Source organism: Nerophis lumbriciformis, linkage group LG15, assembly GCF_033978685.3.
Source record: "Nerophis lumbriciformis linkage group LG15, RoL_Nlum_v2.1, whole genome shotgun sequence".
Lineage (NCBI taxonomy): Eukaryota > Metazoa > Chordata > Actinopteri > Syngnathiformes > Syngnathidae > Nerophis > Nerophis lumbriciformis.
In genome coordinates, this window is record NC_084562.2 from 33,878,172 (window position 1) to 33,900,080 (window position 21,909).

The 21,909-nt window shown below is 41.3% G+C and overlaps 2 protein-coding genes across 10 annotated transcripts in view; one reads left to right on the top strand and one right to left on the bottom strand.

The window, feature by feature from the left end:
- Positions 1-19,354, top strand: part of tubgcp4 (tubulin gamma complex component 4) — a 47,744-nt gene extending 28,390 nt beyond the window's left edge. Inside the window, exons 13-18 of the mRNA XM_061975098.1 lie at positions 3,998-4,142; positions 4,233-4,410; positions 8,674-8,808; positions 8,877-8,993; positions 9,060-9,199; positions 19,210-19,354. Coding sequence (XP_061831082.1) covers positions 3,998-4,142; positions 4,233-4,410; positions 8,674-8,808; positions 8,877-8,993; positions 9,060-9,199; positions 19,210-19,216 — 722 coding nt within the window. The 3' untranslated portion in view covers positions 19,217-19,354. The remainder of the gene's footprint in view (positions 1-3,997; positions 4,143-4,232; positions 4,411-8,673; positions 8,809-8,876; positions 8,994-9,059; positions 9,200-19,209) is intronic.
- Positions 19,355-19,362: 8 nt separating this feature from the next.
- Positions 19,363-21,909, bottom strand: part of tp53bp1 (tumor protein p53 binding protein, 1) — a 118,352-nt gene continuing 115,805 nt past the window's right edge. For all 9 annotated transcript variants that reach the window (XM_061975089.1, XM_061975095.1, XM_061975091.1 and 6 more), the window contains 2 exons: positions 19,752-19,888; positions 19,363-19,674 (listed from right to left, as the gene is read on the bottom strand). In XM_061975089.1, the coding sequence (XP_061831073.1) occupies positions 19,466-19,674; positions 19,752-19,888 (346 nt within the window). In that variant the 3' untranslated portion in view covers positions 19,363-19,465. The remainder of the gene's footprint in view (positions 19,675-19,751; positions 19,889-21,909) is intronic.

A 21,909-nucleotide genomic window follows, 5' to 3' on the forward strand; every position in this document is an offset into this window, starting at 1 on the left:
CCTTGGAGAGGACCGCATATGTGGGTAACCCCCCCCCCCCCCTCTAGGGGAGACCGAAAGCAATGGATGTCGAGTGGGTCTGACATAATATTGTGAGAGTCCAGTCCATAGTGGATCCAACATAATAGTAAGAGTCCAGTCCATAGTGGGGCCAGCAGGACACCATCCCGAGCGGAGACGGGTCAGCAGCGCAGAGATGTTCCCAGCCGATGCACAGGCGAGCGGTCCACCCCGGGTCCCGACTCTGGACAGCCAGCACTTCATCCATGGCCACCGGACCTGTGCCCCCCCCCTCCCCCCCCCCTCCCCCCCTCAAGGAAAAGGGGAGCAGAGGAGAAAAGAAAAGAAACGGCAGATCAACTGGTCTAACAGGGGGGCTATTTAAAGGCTAGAGTATACAAATGAGTTTTAAGATGGGACTTAAATGCTTCTACTGAGGTAGCATCTCTAATTGTTACCGGGAGGGCATTCCATATTACTGGAGCCCGAATAGAAAACGCTATATAGCCCGCAGACTTTTTTTGGGCTCTGGGAATCACTAATAAGCCGGAGTTCTTTGAACGCAGATTTCTTGCCGGGACATATGGTACAATGCAATCGACGAGATAGGACGGAGCTAGACCGTGTAGTATTTTATATGTAAGTAGTAAAACCTTAAAGTCACATCTTAAGTGCACAGGAAGCCAGTGCAGGTGAGCCAGTATAGGCGTAATATGATCAAACTTTCTTGTTCTTGTCAAAAGTCTAGCAGCCGCATTTTGTACCAATTGTAATTTTTTAATGCTAGACATAGGGAGACCCGAAAATAATACGTTACAGTAGTCGAGACGAGACGTAACGAACGCATGAATAATGATCTCAGCGTCGCTAGTGGATAAAATAGAACGAATTTTAGCGATATTACGGAGATGAAAGAAGGCCGTTTTAGTAACACTCTTAATGTGTGACTCAAACGAGAGAGTTGGGTCGAAGATAATACCCAGATTCTTTACTGATTCTCCTTGTGTAATTGTTTGGTTGTCAAATGTTAAGGTGGTATTATTAAATAAATGTCGGTGTTTAGCATCTACGGTCCGTAATATCAAAAGGTTCAGAAAATCATTGCGAGGTGCATTCACAAACCCAAACACATTTAGCAAGTTGTTATACTAACCTAATTTTGCTCGATTAATACACAACTCCTGCATGTAGGATTCTAGCAAACACTGTTGCAGTGCTAGTCTGACATTGCAACAATATTTTGCAACTTTATTTCATAGTTGTGAGTTTACCACATAGTTATAGTTTGATATTATCCATCCATCCATCCATTTTCTACCGCTTATTCCCTTTTGGGGTCGCGGGGGGCGCTGGAGCTTATCTCAGCTACAATCGGGCGGAAGGCGGGGTACACCCTGGACAAGTCGCCACCTCATCGCAGGGCCAACACAGATAGACAGACAACATTCACACTCACATTCACACACTAGGGCCAATTTAGTGTTGCCAATCAACCTATCCCCAGGTGCATGTCTTTGGAGGTGGGAGGAAGCCGGAGTACCCGGAGGGAACCCACGCAGTCACGGGGAGAACATGCAAACTCCACACAGAAAGATCCCGAGCCCGGTTTTGAACCCAAGACTACTCAGGGCCTTCGTATTGTGAGGCAGATGCACTAACCCCTCTTCCACCGTGACGATATTGAAGTATTTAATTGAATATTCCGATCAACTTGCAAGACCTTGTAAAAATGAAAAGGCATTGTTTTTGGACAGAATTTGTATATTTTCCTTTTTTAAGTACCAGTTTGTGTGTCGTTTAAGCACTAGTAGCATTTTAAAAGTACCAATTTGGCACCTGTAATAGATAATATGTAAAGGATACATAACCTTACGCATGAACCATCTTCATTGTTGAGGCTGAGGCCAGATTGTACAGACTAAGGCTGAGCGATTTGGGGGGGAAAAAAGTTTTTTAATAATATTCGATCTCGATTAATATCACCATTTTTACATTTCACATGCTTATGTGTGCTATGGCTAGAAGTTATTTTTTCCTTGGCCTCAGTCTGGACCCAGGTTTAGACTGATTGGCTCTTCTGCCATGTTTGATGGAGTTGTAGTATGCTCACAGCTGATCACCGTGATCGACCTGAAAGTTATAAAGATCATTGATCATTCAATCGCCCAGCCCGAGTACAGACATGACCTCGTTCATCAGCCCCTCCTGTACCCTTAGCACAAACAACAGCTCCAAAGAAAAAAGTTCCACCTCTACGAGGAATGATTTCAGTCAGGCCTGTACATGTCAGAGGGGAACTTAGAAAACCAGCAAAGGATCAAATCAATATTTACCTTCCTATTATATCAGTGTGTCCAACGTATTCCAAGGACCCTTCGGTTTGTACAGGTAAAAGCCAGTAAATTAGAATATTTTGAAAAACTTGATTTATTTCAGTAATTGCATTCAAAAGGTGTAACTTGTACATTATATTTATTCATTGCACACAGACTGATGCATTCAAATGTTTATTTCATTTAATTTTGATGATTTGAAGTGGCAACAAATGAAAATCCAAAATTCCGTGTGTCACAAAATTAGAATATTACTTAAGGCTAATACAAAAAAGGGATTTTTAGAAATGTTGGCCAACTGAAAAGTATGAAAATGAAAAATATGAGCAGGTACAATACTCAATACTTGGTTGGAGCTCCTTTTGCCTCAATTACTGCGTTAATGCGGCGTGGCATGGAGTCGATGAGTTTCTGGCACTGCTCAGGTGTTATGAGAGCCCAGGTTGCTCTGATAGTGGCCTTCAACTCTTCTGCGTTTTTGGGTCTGGCATTCTGCATCTTCCTGTTCACAATACCCCACAGATTTTCTATGGGGCTAAGGTCAGGGGAGTTGGCGGGCCAATTTAGAACAGAAATACCATGGTCCGTAAACCAGGCACGGGTAGATTTTGCGCTGTGTGCAGGCGCCAAGTCCTGTTGGAACTTGAAATCTCCATCTCCATAGAGCAGGTCAGCAGCAGGAAGCATGAAGTGCTCTAAAACTCGCTGGTAGACGGCTGCGTTGACCCTGGATCTCAGGAAACAGAGTGGACCGACACCAGCAGATGACATGGCACCCCAAACCATCACCCAACCATGCAAATTTTGCATTTCCTTTGGAAATCGAGGTCCCAGAGTCTGGAGGAAGACAGGAGAGGCACAGGATCCACGTTGCCTGAAGTCTAGTGTAAAGTTTCCACCATCAGTGATGGTTTGGGGTGCCATGTCATCTGCTGGTGTCGGTCCACTCTGTTTCCTGAGATCCAGGGTCAACGCAGCCGTCTACCAGCAAGTTTTAGAGCACTTCATGCTTCCTGCTGCTGACCTGCTCTATGGAGATGGAGATTTCAAGTTCCAACAGAACTTGGCGCCTGCACACAGCGCAAAATCTACCCGTGCCTGGTTTACGGACCATGGTATTTCTGTTCTAAATTGGCCCGCCAACTCCCCTGACCTTAGCCCCATAGAAAATCTGTGGGGTATTGTGAAAAGGAAGATGCAGAATGCCAGACCCAAAAACGCAGAAGAGTTGAAGGCCACTATCAGAGCAACCTGGGCTCTCATAACACCTGAGCAGTGCCAGAAACTCATCGACTCCATGCCACGCCGCATTAACGCAGTAATTGAGGCAAAAGGAGCTCCAACCAAGTATTGAGTATTGTACATGCTCATATTTTTCATTTTCATACTTTTCAATTGGCCAACATTTCTAAAAATCCCTTTTTTGTATTAGCCTTAAGTAATATTCTAATTTTGTGACACACGGAATTTTGGATTTTCATTTGTTGCCACTTCAAATCATCAAAATTAAATGAAATAAACATTTGAATGCATCAGTCTGTGTGCAATGAATAAATATAATGTACAAGTTACACCTTTTGAATGCAATTACTGAAATAAATCAAGTTTTTCAAAATATTCTAATTTACTGGCTTTTACCTGTAGATGTGATTTTGTCTTTTCAGAGATGGCTGGTCCAAGAGATGGAGTCACTCCTCCGCAAGACATCTCCCCTCGTGAGATGCCTCCCACAGGCTGGGCGGCTCTCGGCCTCATCTACAAGGTTCAGTGGCCACTGCACGTCCTGTTCACTCCTGCTGTTCTGGAAAAGTCTGTACCTTTCCTGTTCTCTGGTACAAATGTGTTGAAATGTAGTTTATTGTGGTGAAATCCTCGTTCTCCTGCCGTCTGTGTGGTCAGATACAACATCGTGTTCAGGTACCTGCTGAGTGTGCGACGAGTGCAGTCGCAGCTGCAGCACTGCTGGGCTTTGCAAATGCAGAGGAAACATCTCAAGTCCAGTCATAGCGACGCTATCAAGTGGAGGCTACGCAACCACATGGCTTTCCTCATCGATAACCTGCAATACTACTTGCAGGTAACACACAGGGTTCAGAACTAAAATGTGCACTTGCCTGCTGTTTTGAACTTTTGAATATTTGGCAAGTTTCTGTTTAGTAATACAGTGAAGTTCAAATCCCTGCAGGTTAAACCTTCCAAAGTTGGACTTAAGGTAAACACGTTCAAGATGAAAGAAATGAGGATACTGTAAGTGCTCCGGCAAATGCAGGAGCAGATATTACGTGCAAATGTTAAGTTTTGGAAGAAGTTACCAACTTCCCTTATTTAGGCAGGATTGTCATAACTACTTGAAGCTCAGAGGAAGATGCTGAGGCAAGGTGTACAAAAACACAAACTGTTTCTTACATACCTGGAGAACTTGATATATTGACCTGTGGACAATCCTCAACTCCAATGTTAAATATGTTCTTTTGTTTGGCTCAGGAACATGGTGACTGCCCTCAAACATAATAAAGAAGCTAGAGACATTTAACAATTTAAGGCTTTGATGTACAGTGCATCCAGAAAATATTCACAGTGCTTCACATTTTACACCCTTACTTTAAAATGGAATACATTCATTTTTGTCCTCAAAATTCTACACACAATACCCCATAATGACAATGTGAAAATGTTTTTTTTTAATAATTTTTTTGCAAAAACCAATCTCTGTGCATAAATATTCACAGCTTTTGCTCAATACTCTGTTAGTCCACCTTTGGCAGCAATTACAGCCTCAAGTATTTTTGAATACCATGCCACAAATTTTGGCACACCTATCTTTGGATAGCACCTCTCAAGCTCCATCAGGTTGGATGGGAAGCATCAGTGCACAGCCATTTTCAAATCTCTCCAGAGATTGAAGTGGAGGCTCTGGCGGGGCCACTCGAGCACAATTACAGAGTTGTACTGAAGCCATTCCTTTGATAAAGCATAACAAAAGCCGAGACACAGTTGTATCTTAAGGTATCTGTAAGTTAAGACAGTGTTTCTTAACCCTACGGCTGGGGCCCATTGTTGGACCGTGAGCACTCCCGACAGGGCCGCCAAAATATCTGTTTCTCATCTGTGGTCCGTATGGGCTGCAGCTGTACTTAACTTGTAATACACCTTTCTACCACTTGTATCACTAATGACAATATCAAACAAACATAAGAAGTCTGGAGTTAAAGTCATAGAGAAGTTTCTTAAGTGCAAAAAATATGACTAAATTGGTGAAGCTGTATTTTCATCTGCACTTTTGCACAGTTTAGCTAAGAAACATATTCATTAAAATGTATTTTAGCACAACAATTGTATGTACATTAATGTCATAAGTCAGTTCTTATACAGTATATTTGATTAGTACCGTATTTTTCGGACTATAAGTCGCAGATATTTTCATAGTTGGGCCGGGTGTGCAACTTATACTCGGGAGCGACTTATGTGTGAAATTATTAACACATTACCGTAAAATATCAAATAATATTATTGATCTCATTCACGTAAGAGACTAGACGTATAAGATTTCATGGGATTTAGTGATTAGGAGTGACAGATTGTTTGGTAAACGTATAGCATGTTCTATATGTTATAGTTATATGAATGACTCTTACCATAATATGTTACGTTAACATACCAGTTGGTTATTTATGCCTCATATAACGTACACTTATTCAGCCTGTTGTTCACTATTCTTTATTTATTTTAAATTGCCTTTCAAATGTCTATTCTTGGTGTTGGCTTTTATCAAATACATTTCCCCAAAAAATGCAACTTATATTCCAGTGCGACTTATGTTTTTTTCCTTCTTTATTAAGCATTTTCGGCAGGTGCGACTTATACTCCGAAAAATACGGTACTTATTTTTAGAATCAGCCTGCAGCCTAAAGTTTGTGTTAAATGGATGATAATCTTTGTGATTAACACGTTTTCATATAATTTGACAAGGTTGTGAACTGTAAGTAGGTTAGATATGATTATTATTATTATTAAGAGTAAGATTACTATATACTAATGCATGAGTTAAGGTACTCATAAGTTCAGGTATCACTGTATTGGGTTTGTAACTGATCAGAGCCCAGCCGATCTTTACCGCAGCTGTGTCCCAGTGTTTAAATGGCTGAAGATAGTACTCACGTAAAAGATGACATGCATGAAGGAGTTGCATGAATTCTAGGTGTCTGTGTCTTGCCAAAACACTGGCTCGAATTTGAGCGTAAACTACAATGAACACATCGTCTATCCACAGTGCAAACCACTTTCTAAGATACTAATCCTCCCTACCATGGCAACAAAATAACTACAATTCTTCTATTTATCATTAAAACTGGAGTACTAGAGGGAAAGGAATGGCTAAATGTGTTACACACAAACACCAAACAGAACGACACAAGAAGCAAACTGCTAAAGCTTCAATGTAAAGTAGGGGTGATCGATCCAGATTTCGATACTATCGAGTAATAAGATACATCTTTTTATTTATCTTGTTCATATTACAAAATCAAGAAGGAAACATCAAGAACAAAAAGGAGGATACACAGGACACTAGGGTGTCCTGTGTATCCTTGGAAAAATATTTGTTTACAGGTAAAAGCCAGTAAATTAGAATATTTTGAAAAACTTGATTTATTTCAGTAATTGCATTCAAAAGGTGTAACTTGTACATTATATTTATTCATTGCACACAGACTGATGCATTCAAATGTTTATTTCATTTAATTTTGATGATTTGAAGTGGCAACAAATGAAAATCCAAAATTCCGTGTGTCACAAAATTAGAATATTACTTAAGGCTAATACAAAAAAGGGATTTTTAGAAATGTTGGCCAATTGAAAAGTATGAAAATGAAAAATATGAGCATGTACAATACTCAATACTTGGTTGGAGCTCCTTTTGCCTCAATTACTGCGTTAATGCGGCGTGGCATGGAGTCGATGAGTTTCTGGCACTGCTCAGGTGTTATGAGAGCCCAGGTTGCTCTGATAGTGGCCTTCAACTCTTCTGCGTTTTTGGGTCTGGCATTCTGCATCTTCCTTTTCACAATACCCCACAGATTTTCTATGGGGCTAAGGTCAGGGGAGTTGGCGGGCCAATTTAGAACAGAAATACCATGGTCCGTAAACCAGGCACAGGTAGATTTTGCGCTGTGTGCAGGCGCCAAGTCCTGTTGGAACTTGAAATCTCCATCTCCATAGAGCAGGTCAGCAGCAGGAAGCATGAAGTGCTCTAAAACTTGCTGGTAGACGGCTGCGTTGACCCTGGATCTCAGGAAACAGAGTGGACCGACACCAGCAGATGACATGGCACCCCAAACCATCACTGATGGTGGAAACTTTACACTAGACTTCAGGCAACGTGGATCCTGTGCCTCTCCTGTCTTCCTCCAGACTCTGGGACCTCGATTTCCAAAGGAAATGCAAAATTTGCTTTCGTCAGAAAACATGACTTTGGACCACTCAGCAGCAGTCCAGCTGGTGTCGGTCCACTCTGTTTCCTGAGATCCAGGGTCAACGCAGCCGTCTACCAGCAAGTTTTAGAGCACTTCATGCTTCCTGCTGCTGATCTGCTCTATGGAGATGGAGATTTCAAGTTCCAACAGGACTTGGCGCCTGCACACATCGCAAAATCTACCCGTGCCTGGTTTACGGACCATGGTATTTCTGTTCTAAATTGGCCCGCCAACCCCCCTGACCTTAGCCCCATAGAAAATCTGTGGGGTATTGTGAAAAGGAAGATGCAGAATGCCAGACCCAAAAACGCAGAAGAGTTGAAGGCCACTATCAGAGCAACCTGGGCTCTCATAACACCTGAGCAGTGCCAGAAACTCATCGACTCCATGCCACGCCGCATTAACGCAGTAATTGAGGCAAAAGGAGCTCCAACCAAGTATTGAGTATTGTACATGCTCATATTTTTCATTTTCATACTTTTCAGTTGGCCAACATTTCTAAAAATCCCTTTTTTGTATTAGCCTTACACAATATTCTAATTTTGTGACACACGGAATTTTGGATTTTCATTTGTTGCCACTTCAAATCATCAAAATTAAATGAAACAAACATTTGAATGCATCAGTCTGTGTGCAATGAATAAATATAATGTACAAGTTACACCTTTTGAATGCAATTACTGAAATAAATCAAGTTTTTCAAAATATTCTAATTTACTGGCTTTTACCTGTATATTTAGCAAGTACTCAACCAGTCAAACTGTAATTATTAAGCCCTTTTCATACATGACAAATAAATACAGTGCCCTGATTTGTCTATCTGTGCTTATTAGCTCATGACATTTGTGTCAACGTGTGCGTGTCACCAGGTGGACGTGTTGGAGTCGCAATTCTCTCAGCTGCTTCAACAAATCCACTCCACCAGAGACTTTGAGAGCATCAGACTAGCGCACGACCATTTCCTCAGCAACCTGCTGGCCCAGTCCTTCATCCTCCTCAAGCCAGTAAGAATCCTAACTTCCTCACATTTGTGCCTGGACCACTTTGGGCCAATAAACAATCCCGCCATCAGGTCTTCCATTGCTTGAATGAGATCCTGGAGCTCTGTCAGAGCTTCTGCTCCTTGGTTAGTCAGAGTGTGGCCATACTGGACGAGAGGGGAACAGCTCAGCTGGACATCCTGGTCAAGGTGGGCGCGCCTGACAATTGTGTGTGAAGAGGAAATGTCAGTGACACCGTTTGTGATTACGTTCAGGGCTTCAGGCGTCAGTCCTCGCTGTTGTTCAAAATCCTGTCAAGCGTGAGGAATTACCAGATCAACTCGGATCTGGCTCAGCTGCTTCTGCGACTGGACTACAACAAGTACTACACCCATGCTGGAGGAACCCTGGGCAGGTGAGACCCCACACATGGCACATAAACATGGTCTCCCAGAGAGCGTGATGGTAAAGGAGTTAATAATAAAGAGGTTAGTGTTTTTCATTGTTCTGACTCATTTCACTTGATCATCCATCCATTTTCTACCGCTTGTCCCGTTCGGGGTCGCAGGGGTTGCTGGAGCCTATCCCAGCTGCACATGGGCGGAGGGCGGTGTACACCCTGGACAAGTCGCCACCTCATCGCAGGGCCAACACTGATAGACAGACAACATTCACACTCACATTCACTTGATCAATACTTTTCTAACACTCCACCTTACAAAAATAATACAAGTATGATTCATGTTGATATCGTATCGGATTAATACTGGTATTGGCCAATACTCAAAGCTCCAATATACAGGTAAAAGCCAGTAAATTAGAATATTTTGAAAAACTTGATTTATTTCAGTAATTGCATTCAAAAGGTGTAACTTGTACATTATATTTATTCATTGCACACAGACTGATGCATTCAAATGTTTATTTCATTTAATTTTGATGATTTGAAGTGGCAACAAATGAAAATCCAAAATTCCGTGTGTCACAAAATTAGAATATTACTTAAGGCTAATACAAAAAAGGGATTTTTAGAAATGTTGGCCAACTGAAAAGTATGAAAATGAAAAATATGAGCATGTACAATACTCAATACTTGGTTGGAGCTCCTTTTGCCTCAATTACTGCGTTAATGCGGCGTGGCATGGAGTCGATGAGTTTCTGGCACTGCTCAGGTGTTATGAGAGCCCAGGTTGCTCTGATAGTGGCCTTCAACTCTTCTGCGTTTTTGGGTCTGGCATTCTGCATCTTCCTTTTCACAATACCCCACAGATTTTCTATGGGGCTAAGGTCAGGGGAGTTGGCGGGCCAATTTAGAACAGAAATACCATGGTCCGTAAACCAGGCACGGGTAGATTTTGCGCTGTGTGCAGGCGCCAAGTCCTGTTGGAACTTGAAATCTCCATCTCCATAGAGCAGGTCAGCAGCAGGAAGCATGAAGTGCTCTAAAACTTGCTGGTAGACGGCTGCGTTGACCCTGGATCTCAGGAAACAGAGTGGACCGACACCAGCAGATGACATGGCACCCCAAACCATCACCCAACCATGCAAATTTTGCATTTCCTTTGGAAATCGAGGTCCCAGAGTCTGGAGGAAGACAGGAGAGGCACAGGATCCACGTTGCCTGAAGTCTAGTGTAAAGTTTCCACCATCAGTGATGGTTTGGGGTGCCATGTCATCTGCTGGTGTCGGTCCACTCTGTTTCCTGAGATCCAGGGTCAACGCAGCCGTCTACCAGCAAGTTTTAGAGCACTTCATGCTTCCTGCTGCTGACCTGCTCTATGGAGATGGAGATTTCAAGTTCCAACAGGACTTGGCGCCTGCACACAGCGCAAAATCTATCCGTGCCTGGTTTACAGACCATGGTATTTCTGTTCTAAATTGGCCCGCCAACTCCCCTGACCTTAGCCCCATAGAAAATCTGTGGGGTATTGTGAAAAGGAAGATGCAGAATGCCAGACCCAAAAACGCAGAAGAGTTGAAGGCCACTATCAGAGCAACCTGGGCTCTCATAACACCTGAGCAGTGCCAGAAACTCATCGACTCCATGCCACGCCGCATTAACGCAGTAATTGAGGCAAAAGGAGCTCCAACCAAGTATTGAGTATTGTACATGCTCATATTTTTCATTTTCATACTTTTCAGTTGGCCAACATTTCTAAAAAATCCCTTTTTTGTATTAGCCTTAAGTAATATTCTAATTTTGTGACACACGGAATTTTGGATTTTCATTTGTTGCCACTTCAAATCATCAAAATTAAATGAAATAAACATTTGAATGCATCAGTCTGTGTGCAATGAATAAATATAATGTACAAGTTACACCTTTTGAATGCAATTACTGAAATAAATCAAGTTTTTCAAAATATTCTAATTTACTGGCTTTTACCTGTAGGTATCGTATCTTAAGTGAAAAAGTGTGGGATCATTGACGGCATGTCCGCAAAGCTAACTACTCGCGATCCACAATATTTGCACTAATTATTTACAATTAGGGCTAGTTGTGTTTCACATTTAAAATCGCTTTGTTTGGCCCACAGCCCATTTTTACTTTGGCTCGCCCGATTTACAGTAAGTGTTTATCCTTAACATACTTAATTTTTCACAGTATGGAATTTAAAAAAAATAAAATTTGACATTACTGCACTAATATCGTACGATGGCCTTAATATCGTGATATAAGATCCATACTAGATAACTATTTTATATCGCAGACAGGATGGTAGATTATTGATGTACAATTTGACTATTTAGCACTTGTTATGAGTCTTAGTCTTTTCAGTGCATAATGGCACAGTAATGCAGTGCGCTGTCAGAACTCAGCCTGAATGGTGAGTGTGGAGTGATGGCGCTAACCAACCACCCTCAGTAGTCGCCATCTTGGCTCGGTAGCGAAATAAAAAAACTATGTTGAAACCTGTAGCGGTGGAAAGCAGGTAAAGTTAAAGTTAAATTTCACCACACACAAGGTGTGGTGAAATGTGTCCTCTGCATTTGACCCATCCCCTTGTTCACCCCCTGGGAGATGAGGGGAGCAGTGAGCAGCAGCGGTGGAATATTTTTTGGTGATTTAACCCCCAATTCCAAGCCTTGATGCTGAGTGCCAAGCAGGGAGGTAATGGCTCCCATTTTTATAGTCTTTGGTATGACTCGGCCGGGGTTTGAACTCACGACTAGGGATATCCGATATTTCGATATTGTCCAACTCTTGAATTACCGATACCGATATATACAGTCGTGGAATTCAATCAATCAATCAATGTTTATTTATATAGCCCTAAATCACAAGTGTCTCAAAGGGCTGCACAAGCCACAACGACATCCTCGGTTCAGATCCCAAAACAGTTTTCTTTGAAGTAATACAAACATTTATCAGAGCTGTTTATCTATTTAATGTAGGAATGTAGTTAATCAAAGAACTGACACCCAATGTCATTAAAAATTTATGAATTTTGAATGTAGAATCGATTCTGAATCGAATTGTTATCCTCAGGAATCGAATCGAACCGCGCCGTGCCCAAAGATTCACGGCCCGAGTGTCCATGCCACTTCTATTTCGATACTACATTACAGTGTCTTAATGTGTATTTAAATACATTTAAACTCATGGAAGAATTACCTGGTGAATCTAAAAATATATTCAAAATAAAGTATAATCAACCAAAAAGTGCAGTACCTACATGGACCCCCTAGGGCAGTGGTTCTCAACCTTTTTTCAGTGATGTACCCCCTGTGAACATTTTTTTAATTCAAGTACCCCCTAATCACAGGAAAGCATTTTTGGTTGAAAAAAAGAGATAAAGAAGTAAAATACGTCATCAGTTTCTGATTCATTAAATTGTATAACAGTGCAAAATATTGCTCATTTGTAGTGGTCTTTCTTGAACTATTTGGACAAAAAGATATAAAAATAACTAAAAACTTGTTGAAAAATAAACAAGTGATTCAATTATAAATTAAAGCTGCAAGCAGCGTTGGTCGGGCCCGCGTATTTGGCAGGTGCTAGTCCTAAGTGTCCCAATACTTTTGTCTACTTGTAGTCTGAAGTGTCCCAAGACTTTTGTCTAGTGTACCTACCTTGTCTGCATTGTGTGGGCACGTTGGTGCTTCCTGCTTTTAAGCAGCCATCTTAAAAAAACAGCACCGCAGGAGCATCAGTGCAGCGGGTCTTTGAAGGGTCATAAAATCAAAACCGGAGCAGGTATTAAAAATCCCATCTATATTTTTAATCACAAGGGTTTTATCTCTCTCCTGTGTTAGTTTGAAGGCGAAACGACAAACGCTCTCAGAGGAGATAGATTTTGAAGAAAGGTGACCGCTTTTTACAAAAATGTTGTGTTGAAGGGGGAATAGCAAACTTCCTGTATATTTTTGCTGGGGGTTGTCAATTTATGAAAAGTAGGTCTAAGTAAGACCTACATAGAGGTTTTTGTTTCATGTCTCTCCGACCTTCCCAGTGGGAGTTACAGGCAGTTTTGTAGTTTTATTCTTCCGAGGAGCAGTTTTTGGTGCGTTTTATGAAAAAATTGCTGTAGAGCAAAATTTTTGGATTTGGGGTTAGGTTTTTTCATTAGATCACAGTTTTAGCCAGTCCTGATGTGTGTGTTAAGTTTGGTGAGTTTTGAAGCATGTTAAGGGGGTCAAATTATAGCTCAAAGAGGCAAAAGTGACTGTTTTTAGTACATTTTTGTCTTGAAGGGGGAATTGCCAACTTCCTGGTGATTTTAGCCCGAAGACATACAATTATGAGAACTAGGTCTAAGTCAGACCTACATAGAGGTTTTTGTTTCATGTCTCTCCGACCTTCCTAGTGGGAGTTACAGGCAGTCTGTTTTTTTTTTCCCCTAGGGGGCGCTAGAGCGCAATTTTGATTTTTGGGGTTCGGTTTTTTTATCAAAAGACAATTTTCGCAGGTCCTGATGAGTGTGTCAAATATGGTGAGTTTTGAAGCATGTTGAGTGGGTCAAATTAGTGTTCAAAGAGGCGGCGGAATAATAATAATTAAAGCTGCAAGCAGCGTTGTTCGGGCCCGCGTATTTGGCAGGTGCTAGTCCTAAGTGTCCCAATACTTTTGTGTACTTTTAGTCTGAAGTGTCCCAAGACTTTTGTCTAGTGTACCTACCTTGTCTGCATTGTGTGGGCACGTTGGTGCTTCCTGCTTTTGAGCAGCCATCTTAGAAAAACAGCACCGCAGGAGCATCAGTGCAGCGGGTCTTTGAAGGGTCATAAAATAAAAACCGGAGCAGGTATTACAAATCCCATGTATACTTTTAATCACAAGGGTTTTATCTCTCACCTGTGTTAGTTTGAAGGCGAAACGACAAACGCGCTCAGAGGAGATAGATTTTGAAGGAAGGTGACCGGTTTTTCCAAAAATTCTATATTGAAGGGGGAATAGCAAACTTCCTGTTGATTTTTGCTGGGGGTTGTCAATTTATGAAATGTAGGTCTAAGTGAGACCTACGGAGAGTTTTTCGTTTCATATCTCTCCGACCTTCCCAGTGGGAGTTACAGGCAGTTTTGTAATTTTTTTCTTCCGAGGAGCAGTATTTTATCAGTTTTATTCAAAAATTGCTGTAGAGCGCAATTTTTGAATTTGGGGTTAGGTTTTTTTATTAGATCACAGTTTTTGCCAGTCCTGATGTGTGTGTTCAGTTCGGTGAGTTTTGAAGCATGTTAAGGGGGTGAAATTACAGCGCAAAGAGGCAAAAGTGACTGTTTTTAGTACTTTTTTGTCTTGAAGGGGGAATTGCCAACTTCCTGTTGATTTTAGCCCGAAGACATACAATTATGAGAACTAGGTCTAAGTCAGACCTACATAGAGGTTTTTGTTTCATGTTTCTCCGATCTTCCTAGTGGGAGATATAGGCAGTCTAGTTTTTTTTTTTCCTAGGGGGCGCTAGAGCGCAATTTTGAGTTTTGGGGTTCGGTTTTTTTAAAAAAAGGTAATTTTCGCAGGTCCTGATGTGTGGGTCAAATATGGTGAGTTTTGAAGCATGTTAAGTGGGTCAAATTACAGTTTGTTGTGGCGGCGGAAGAATAAAGAATAATAATAAAACGGACGAATAACAATAGGTCCTTATGTCCCATTGCATAAGGACTCCCTGTGGGAGTCCTTTTGCAATGGGCCATGGCGGGCCCTAATAAAGAATAATAATAAAACCTTAGAATAACAATAGGTCCTTATGTCCCATTGCATAAGGACTCCCTGTGGGAGTCCTTTTGCAATGGGCCATGGCGGGCCCTAATAAAGATTTCTGCACATAGAAGTAATCATCAACTTAAAGTGCCCTCTTTGGAGATTGCAATAGAGATCCATCTGGATTCATGAACTTAATTCTAAACATTTATTTTGTTGAAGTATTATTCAATAAATATATTTATAAAGGATTTTTGAATTGTTGCTATTTTTAGAATATTTAAAAAAAAAAAAAAATCTTACGTACCCCTTGGCATACCTTCAAGTACCCCCAGGGGTACGCGTACCCCCATTTGAGAACCACTGCCCTAGGGGTCCCCTGTTGAAGACCTCTGATGGTATGATAATGAACTTAAACATGATTTTTATGTGTGAGTTGCTTCGTAAAGATGAGGTCTTTAATGGAGGAATGAACACATTATTATGCCTAATTTGGATAACCAGGTATGGTGAAGATAAGGTACTTTAAAAATAAATAAATAAAATAAGATCAATAAATTAAAAACATTTTCTTGAATAAAAAAGAAAGTAAAACAATATAAAAACAGTTACATAGAAACTAGTAATTAATGAAAATGAGTAAAATTAAGTGTTAAAGGTTAGTACTATTAGTGGAGCAGCAGCACGCACAATCATGTGTGCTTACGGACTGTATCCCTTGCAGACTGTATTGATATATATTGATATATAATGTAGGAACCAGAATATTAATAACAGAAAGAAACAACCCTTTTGTGTGAATGAGTGTAAATGGGGGAGGTTTTTGGGGTTGGTGCACTAATTGTAAGTGTATGTTTTTTATGTTGATTTAATAAATAAAAATTTAAAAAAACGATACAGATAATACAAAAAATTAAAGCTGCAAGCAGCGTTGTTCGGGCCCGCGTATTTGGCAGGTGCTAGTCCTAAGTGTCCCAATACTTTTGTGTACTTTTAGTCTGAAGTGTCCCAAGACTTTTGTCTAGTGTACCTACCTTGTCTGCATTGTGTGGGCACGTTGGTGCTTCCTGCTTTTAAGCAGCCATCTTAAAAAAACAGCAGCGCAGCAGCATCAGCGCAGCGGGTCTTTGAAGGGTCATAAAATCAAAACCGGAGCAGTTAATTAAAAAGCGCTTCTGTTGTTGTAATCACAAGGGTTCAATCTCTCTCCTGTGTTAGTTTGAAGGCGAAACGACAAACGCGCTCAGAGGAGTTCGTTTTTGAAGGAAGGTGACCGGTTTTTACAAAAAAATTGTTTTGAAGGGGGAATAGCAAAATTCCTGTTGATTTTTGCTGGGGGTTGTCAATTTATGAAATGTAGGTCTAAGTGAGACCTACATAGAGGTTTTTGTTTCATGTCTCTCCGACCTTCCCAGTGGGAGTTACAGGCAGTTTTGTCAGATTTTTCATCCGAGGAGCAGTTTTTTGTGCGTTTTATTAAAAAATTGCTGTAGAGCACAATTTTTAGATTTGGGGTTAGGTTTTTTCATTAGATCACAGTTTTAGCCAGTCCTGATGTGTGTGTTCAGTTTGGTGAGTTTTGAAACATGTTAAGGGGGTCAAATTAGAGCTCAAAGAGGCAAAAGTGACTGTTTTTAGTACTTTTTTTGTCTTGAAGGGGGAATTGCCAACTTCCTGTTGATTTTAGCCCGAAGATGTACAATTGAAAAATGTAGGTCTAAGTCAGACCTACATAAAAGTTTTTGTTTCATGTCTCTCCGACCTTCCTAGTGGGAGTTACAGGCAGCGTAGTTTTTTTCTTCTTCCTAGGGGGCGCTAGAGCGCAATTTTGAGTTTTGGGGTTTGGTTTTTTTATTAAAAGGCAATTTTCGCAGGTCCAAATATGGTGAGTTTTGAAGCATGTTAAGTGGGTCAAATTAGTGCTCGAAGAGGCGGCGGAAGAAGAAAGAAAGAAAGAATAATAAAACCTTAGAATAACAATAGGTCCTTATGTCCCATTGCATAAGGACTCCCTGTGGGAGTCCTTTTGCAATGGGCCATTGCGGGCCCTAAAAATACAGATAATTTACGATATTACATTTTAACGCATTTATCAGCCGATAATATCGGCAGGCCGTTATTATCGGACATTTCTACTCACGACCTACCCATCTCAGGGCGGACACTCTAACCACTAGGCCACCGAGTAGGTTGTAGGCATTCTCAAATGGCTTAATTGCACTTCAGTAAGTATAGTTGAGTTTAAGTGCGTGAAATATGACAGCAAAGTGCTGTCCCAAATCCATAACTGTCGTTATTCAATTACCATAATACGTGAAAAGCAACCGCTCAAGTTAGTCCCTCCAATTCCGCGATGATTAATTGTGGTGTCCACTCTGCACAATCGCTATTTTGGGCACACATTTTTCTAAGCATGAACACACTAATAGTATGCACTCAAAATGCCAAGTGCACAAACTGAGACATAGCTGTTGGAAAGTGTGTGAACAGAAAAAGAGGAAGCAAGTAAATACTGTATTGCGATGGTCTTTTCCACTAAGTGCGCATCAAGATTATGTACACATAAAAAAAAAATCCCAATTAGTGCGTTATTGATTTAAAACCATCTTTTTAATATGCATGTAAACACATGAATTAGATCATGTTTAACTGTTGATTGACGGGATGAACACATGTAGACTACGTGATTGGAAACTAGATCAATCAATGTTTATTTATATAGCCCTAAATCACAAGTGATTACACCTGAGATCACTCAGGTGTAAGAATGGTCATCCAGTCAGTCCAGACTTGGGCTCCAACTATCAACCACAAATCTCCACGGAATGAGAGTTGACCAGCGGATTGAGGTTTACACAACATACCGTATTTTCCGCACCATTAGCCGCACCTAAAAACCACAAATTTACTCAAAAGCTGACAGTGCGGCTTTTAACCCGGTGCGCTTTATATATGGATAGATATTAAGATTCATTTTCATAAAGTTTCGTTCTCGCAACTTCGGTAAACAGCCGCCATCTTTTTTCCCGGTAGAACAGGAAGCGCTTCTTCTTCTACGCAAGCAACCGCCAAGGTAAGCACCCGCCCCCATAGAACAGGAAGCGCTTCTTCTTGTACTGTAAGCAACCACCCGCCCCCGGAAGAAGAAGAAGCGCGGTGCATGCTGGGATATGTGACGTTTCATTTCCATTTGTGTGTTTATGTAAAGACCCCAAAATGGCTCCTATTAAGTGTGTTGTCTGTCTAATTATAAATAATGCAGACGAGGCGTGTTAACGGAGTTCTCAACGTTTACTCACAGCGTGCTCATAACCACATTCTAACTCCCAGCATACAACAACGCTTCTCAGGGCTACCGCGCATGCTCGTAACTATCGTTGCATGCTGGGTAGTGTAGTTGTTATATTTGCTAGCTCATAACATCACATTAAGAGACACGCTTACGCGCTTAATTCAATACTCGCCGTCATTCCGGGTGGATTGACAAAAGACCTCCAGCCGCTAGATATTGGTGTCAACAGGGCATTCGAAGCTAGACTGCTAACTGTGTGGGAACAGTGGATGACAGAAGGCGAACACACCTTCACTAAGACAGGGAGGCAGCGCCAGACGACGCCAACATCTGCCAGTGGATCGTAAATGCCTGGGCAGATATTTCGGTCACAACTGTGGTCCGAGCTTTCCGGAAGGCAGGATTCACAGAACTGCTGGACAACAGTGACACTGACTCCGATGACTTCGACGAGACGGAACCGGCCATTTTGGATCCCACATTTGCCCAACTTTTCATTTCGGACACCGAAGACGAAGAATTCGAAGGATTTACGAATGAAGAATAACTTCAGAAAGTGAGCGCTATGTTTATTTTGTGTGTTGTGACATTAACGTTCGAGCAACATTATGTTGCTATTGCTCTGCACTATTTTGAATTTTACTATGTTTGTGATTGCACATTTGCGTACATTTTGGGAGTGAACAGAGTTGTTAGAACGCTGGTTTTTAATATATTATTAAAGTTTGACTGACCTATCTGACTGTTTTTTTGACATTCCCTTTAGCGCAGCGTAGGCGCGGCTTATAGTCCGGGGCGGCTTATAGGTGGACAAAGTTTTGAAATATGCCATTCATTGAAGGTGCGGCTAATAACCCGGGGCGGCTTATAGTGCGGAAAATACTACTATCGCACAGCCACAATAGCTGGTATCTGTTATGCATGTACAGTATACGTCAAAATGTGCACACAAGAATGAAGCAGATATTTACTGAATTGTCATTTTCTTTCATTTTAGTGTTTAAGAAGACTAGAAGAGAAACCCCATCAGTCTTCTCCATGTGGTCTTTCCTGTGAAGTATGACATTCTAAAGAGGTGATTTTTGTACAAAGTGTAAATACTGAATACTGTAACATTTTGTGTCTAAAATAAAACAATCGACACAACTGAAACGGCTCAAAATGTATTCCATAAAAACAGACAGAACGATGTCATAGAAAGTATCGGCATGCAACAGAACAAATTTAGTGATCGGGAATTTGAACATACATTATTATGACGACGACGATGATGATGAAGAGGAGGTGAAGTTATGACTATACTGAGGCTTGCTGTGGAAGTCCAGGCACTCCCCACAGATGACGCTCTGGATGAGCCACTCGGGAGACACCAGTGGGACCTCCAGTGACGTCATGTTTTTCTCCAACGTTGGTGGGCAGGAGTGGTCCGTCACCACCACCTCATATTTGCCAGCAGGAATATCTACCCATGAAAGGCACACATTTATTAGTGAATCCAAGAAATAATATTCTAATTATTGTTTTTGGTTGAGGACTGACCGGTGCTGTCCTTGTCAGCATGGAAGTGTCGGACAGCGGAGGCTCCGCCCATAGTGGCGAGCTGGGACCAAAGCTCCACTGGCTTCTCAAACGCCACAAGAACCCGCAGATCCTTAAAAGGGCTACAGCGGGGATGCCTGGAAAGCACAAAGAAGCACACATCTTACTGTACTCTAAAAAGAACTCAGGAGATTTAAGGCAGTATTAAAAAATATTTCAACACAATTTGGACATGACTGAAACATATTCACTACAATGGATGTGTGTATATACAGGTAAAAGCCAGTAAATTAGAATATTTTGAAAAACTTGATTTATTTCAGTAATTGCATTCCAAAGGTGTAACTTGTACATTATATTTATTCATTGCACACAGACTGATGCATTCAAATGTTTATTTCATTTAATTTTGATGATTTGAAGTGGCAACAAATGAAAATCCAAAATTCCGTGTGTCACAAAATTAGAATATTACTTAAGGCTAATACAAAAAAGGGATTTTTAGAAATGTTGGCCAACTGAAAAGTATGAAAATGAAAAATATGAGCATGTACAATACTCAATACTTGGTTGGAGCTCCTTTTGCCTCAATTACTGCGTTAATGCGGCGTGGCATGGAGTCGATGAGTTTCTGGCACTATCAGGTGTTATGAGAGCCCAGGTTCCTCTGATAGTGGCCTTCAACTCTTCTGCGTTTTTGGGTCTGGCATTCTGCATCTTCCTTTTCACAATACCCCACAGATTTTCTATGGGGCTAAGGTCAGGGGAGTTGGCGGGCCAATTTAGAACAGAAATACCATGGTCCGTAAACCAGGCACGGGTAGATTTTGCGCTGTGTGCAGGCGCCAAGTCCTGTTGGAACTTGAAATCTCCATCTCCATAGAGCAGGTCAGCAACAGGAAGCATGAAGTGCTCTAAAACTTGCTGGTAGACGGCTGCGTTGACCCTGGATCTCAGGAAACAGAGTGGACCGACACCAGTAGATGACATGGCACCTCAAACCATCACCCAACCATGCAAATTTTGCATTTCCTTTGGAAATCGAGGTCCCAGAGTCTGGAGGAAGACAGGAGAGGCACAGGATCCACGTTGCCTGAAGTCTAGTGTAAAGTTTCCACCATCAGTGATGGTTTGGGGTGCCATGTCATCTGCTGGTGTCGGTCCACTCTGTTTCCTGAGATCCAGGGTCAACGCAGCCGTCTACCAGCAAGTTTTAGAGCACTTCATGCTTCCTGCTGCTGACCTGCTCTATGGAGATGGAGATTTCAAGTTCCAACAGGACTTGGCGCCTGCACACAGCGCAAAATCTACCCGTGCCTGGTTTACGGACCATGGTATTTCTGTTCTAAATTGGCCCGCCAACTCCCCTGACCTTAGCCCCATAGAAAATCTGTGGGGTATTGTGAAAAGGAAGATGCAGAATGCCAGACCCAAAAACGCAGAAGAGTTGAAGGCCACTATCAGAGCAACCTGGGCTCTCATAACACCTGAGCAGTGCCAGAAACTCATCGACTCCATGCCACGCCGCATTAACGCAGTAATTGAGGCAAAAGGAGCTCCAACCAAGTATTGAGTATTGTACATGCTCATATTTTTCATTTTCATACTTTTCAGTTGGCCAACATTTCTAAAAATCCCTTTTTTGTATTAGCCTTAAGTAATATTCTAATTTTGTGACACACGGAATTTTGGATTTTCATTTGTTGCCACTTCAAATCATCAAAATTAAATGAAATAAACATTTGAATGCATCAGTCTGTGTGCAATGAATAAATATAATGTACAAGTTACACCTTTTGAATGCAATTACTGAAATAAATCAAGTTTTTCAAAATATTCTAATTTACTGGCTTTTACCTGTACAGTACATTCAATGCGTTTTCTTTATTTTCATGACTATTTACATTGTAGATTGTCACTGAAGGCATCAAAACTATGATTGTGGAGTTATATACTTAACAAAAAAGGTGAAATAACTGAAAACGTGTTTTGTATTCTAGTTTCCTCAAAATAACCACCCTTTGCTCTGATTACTGCTTTGCAAACTCTTGGCATTCTCTCGATGAGTTTCAAGAGGTAAATGGTTTTCACTTCACAGGTGTCATAGTTTTGACCAAACTTTTGGCCTGTACTGTATATTAGGGTTGTTAACGATAGA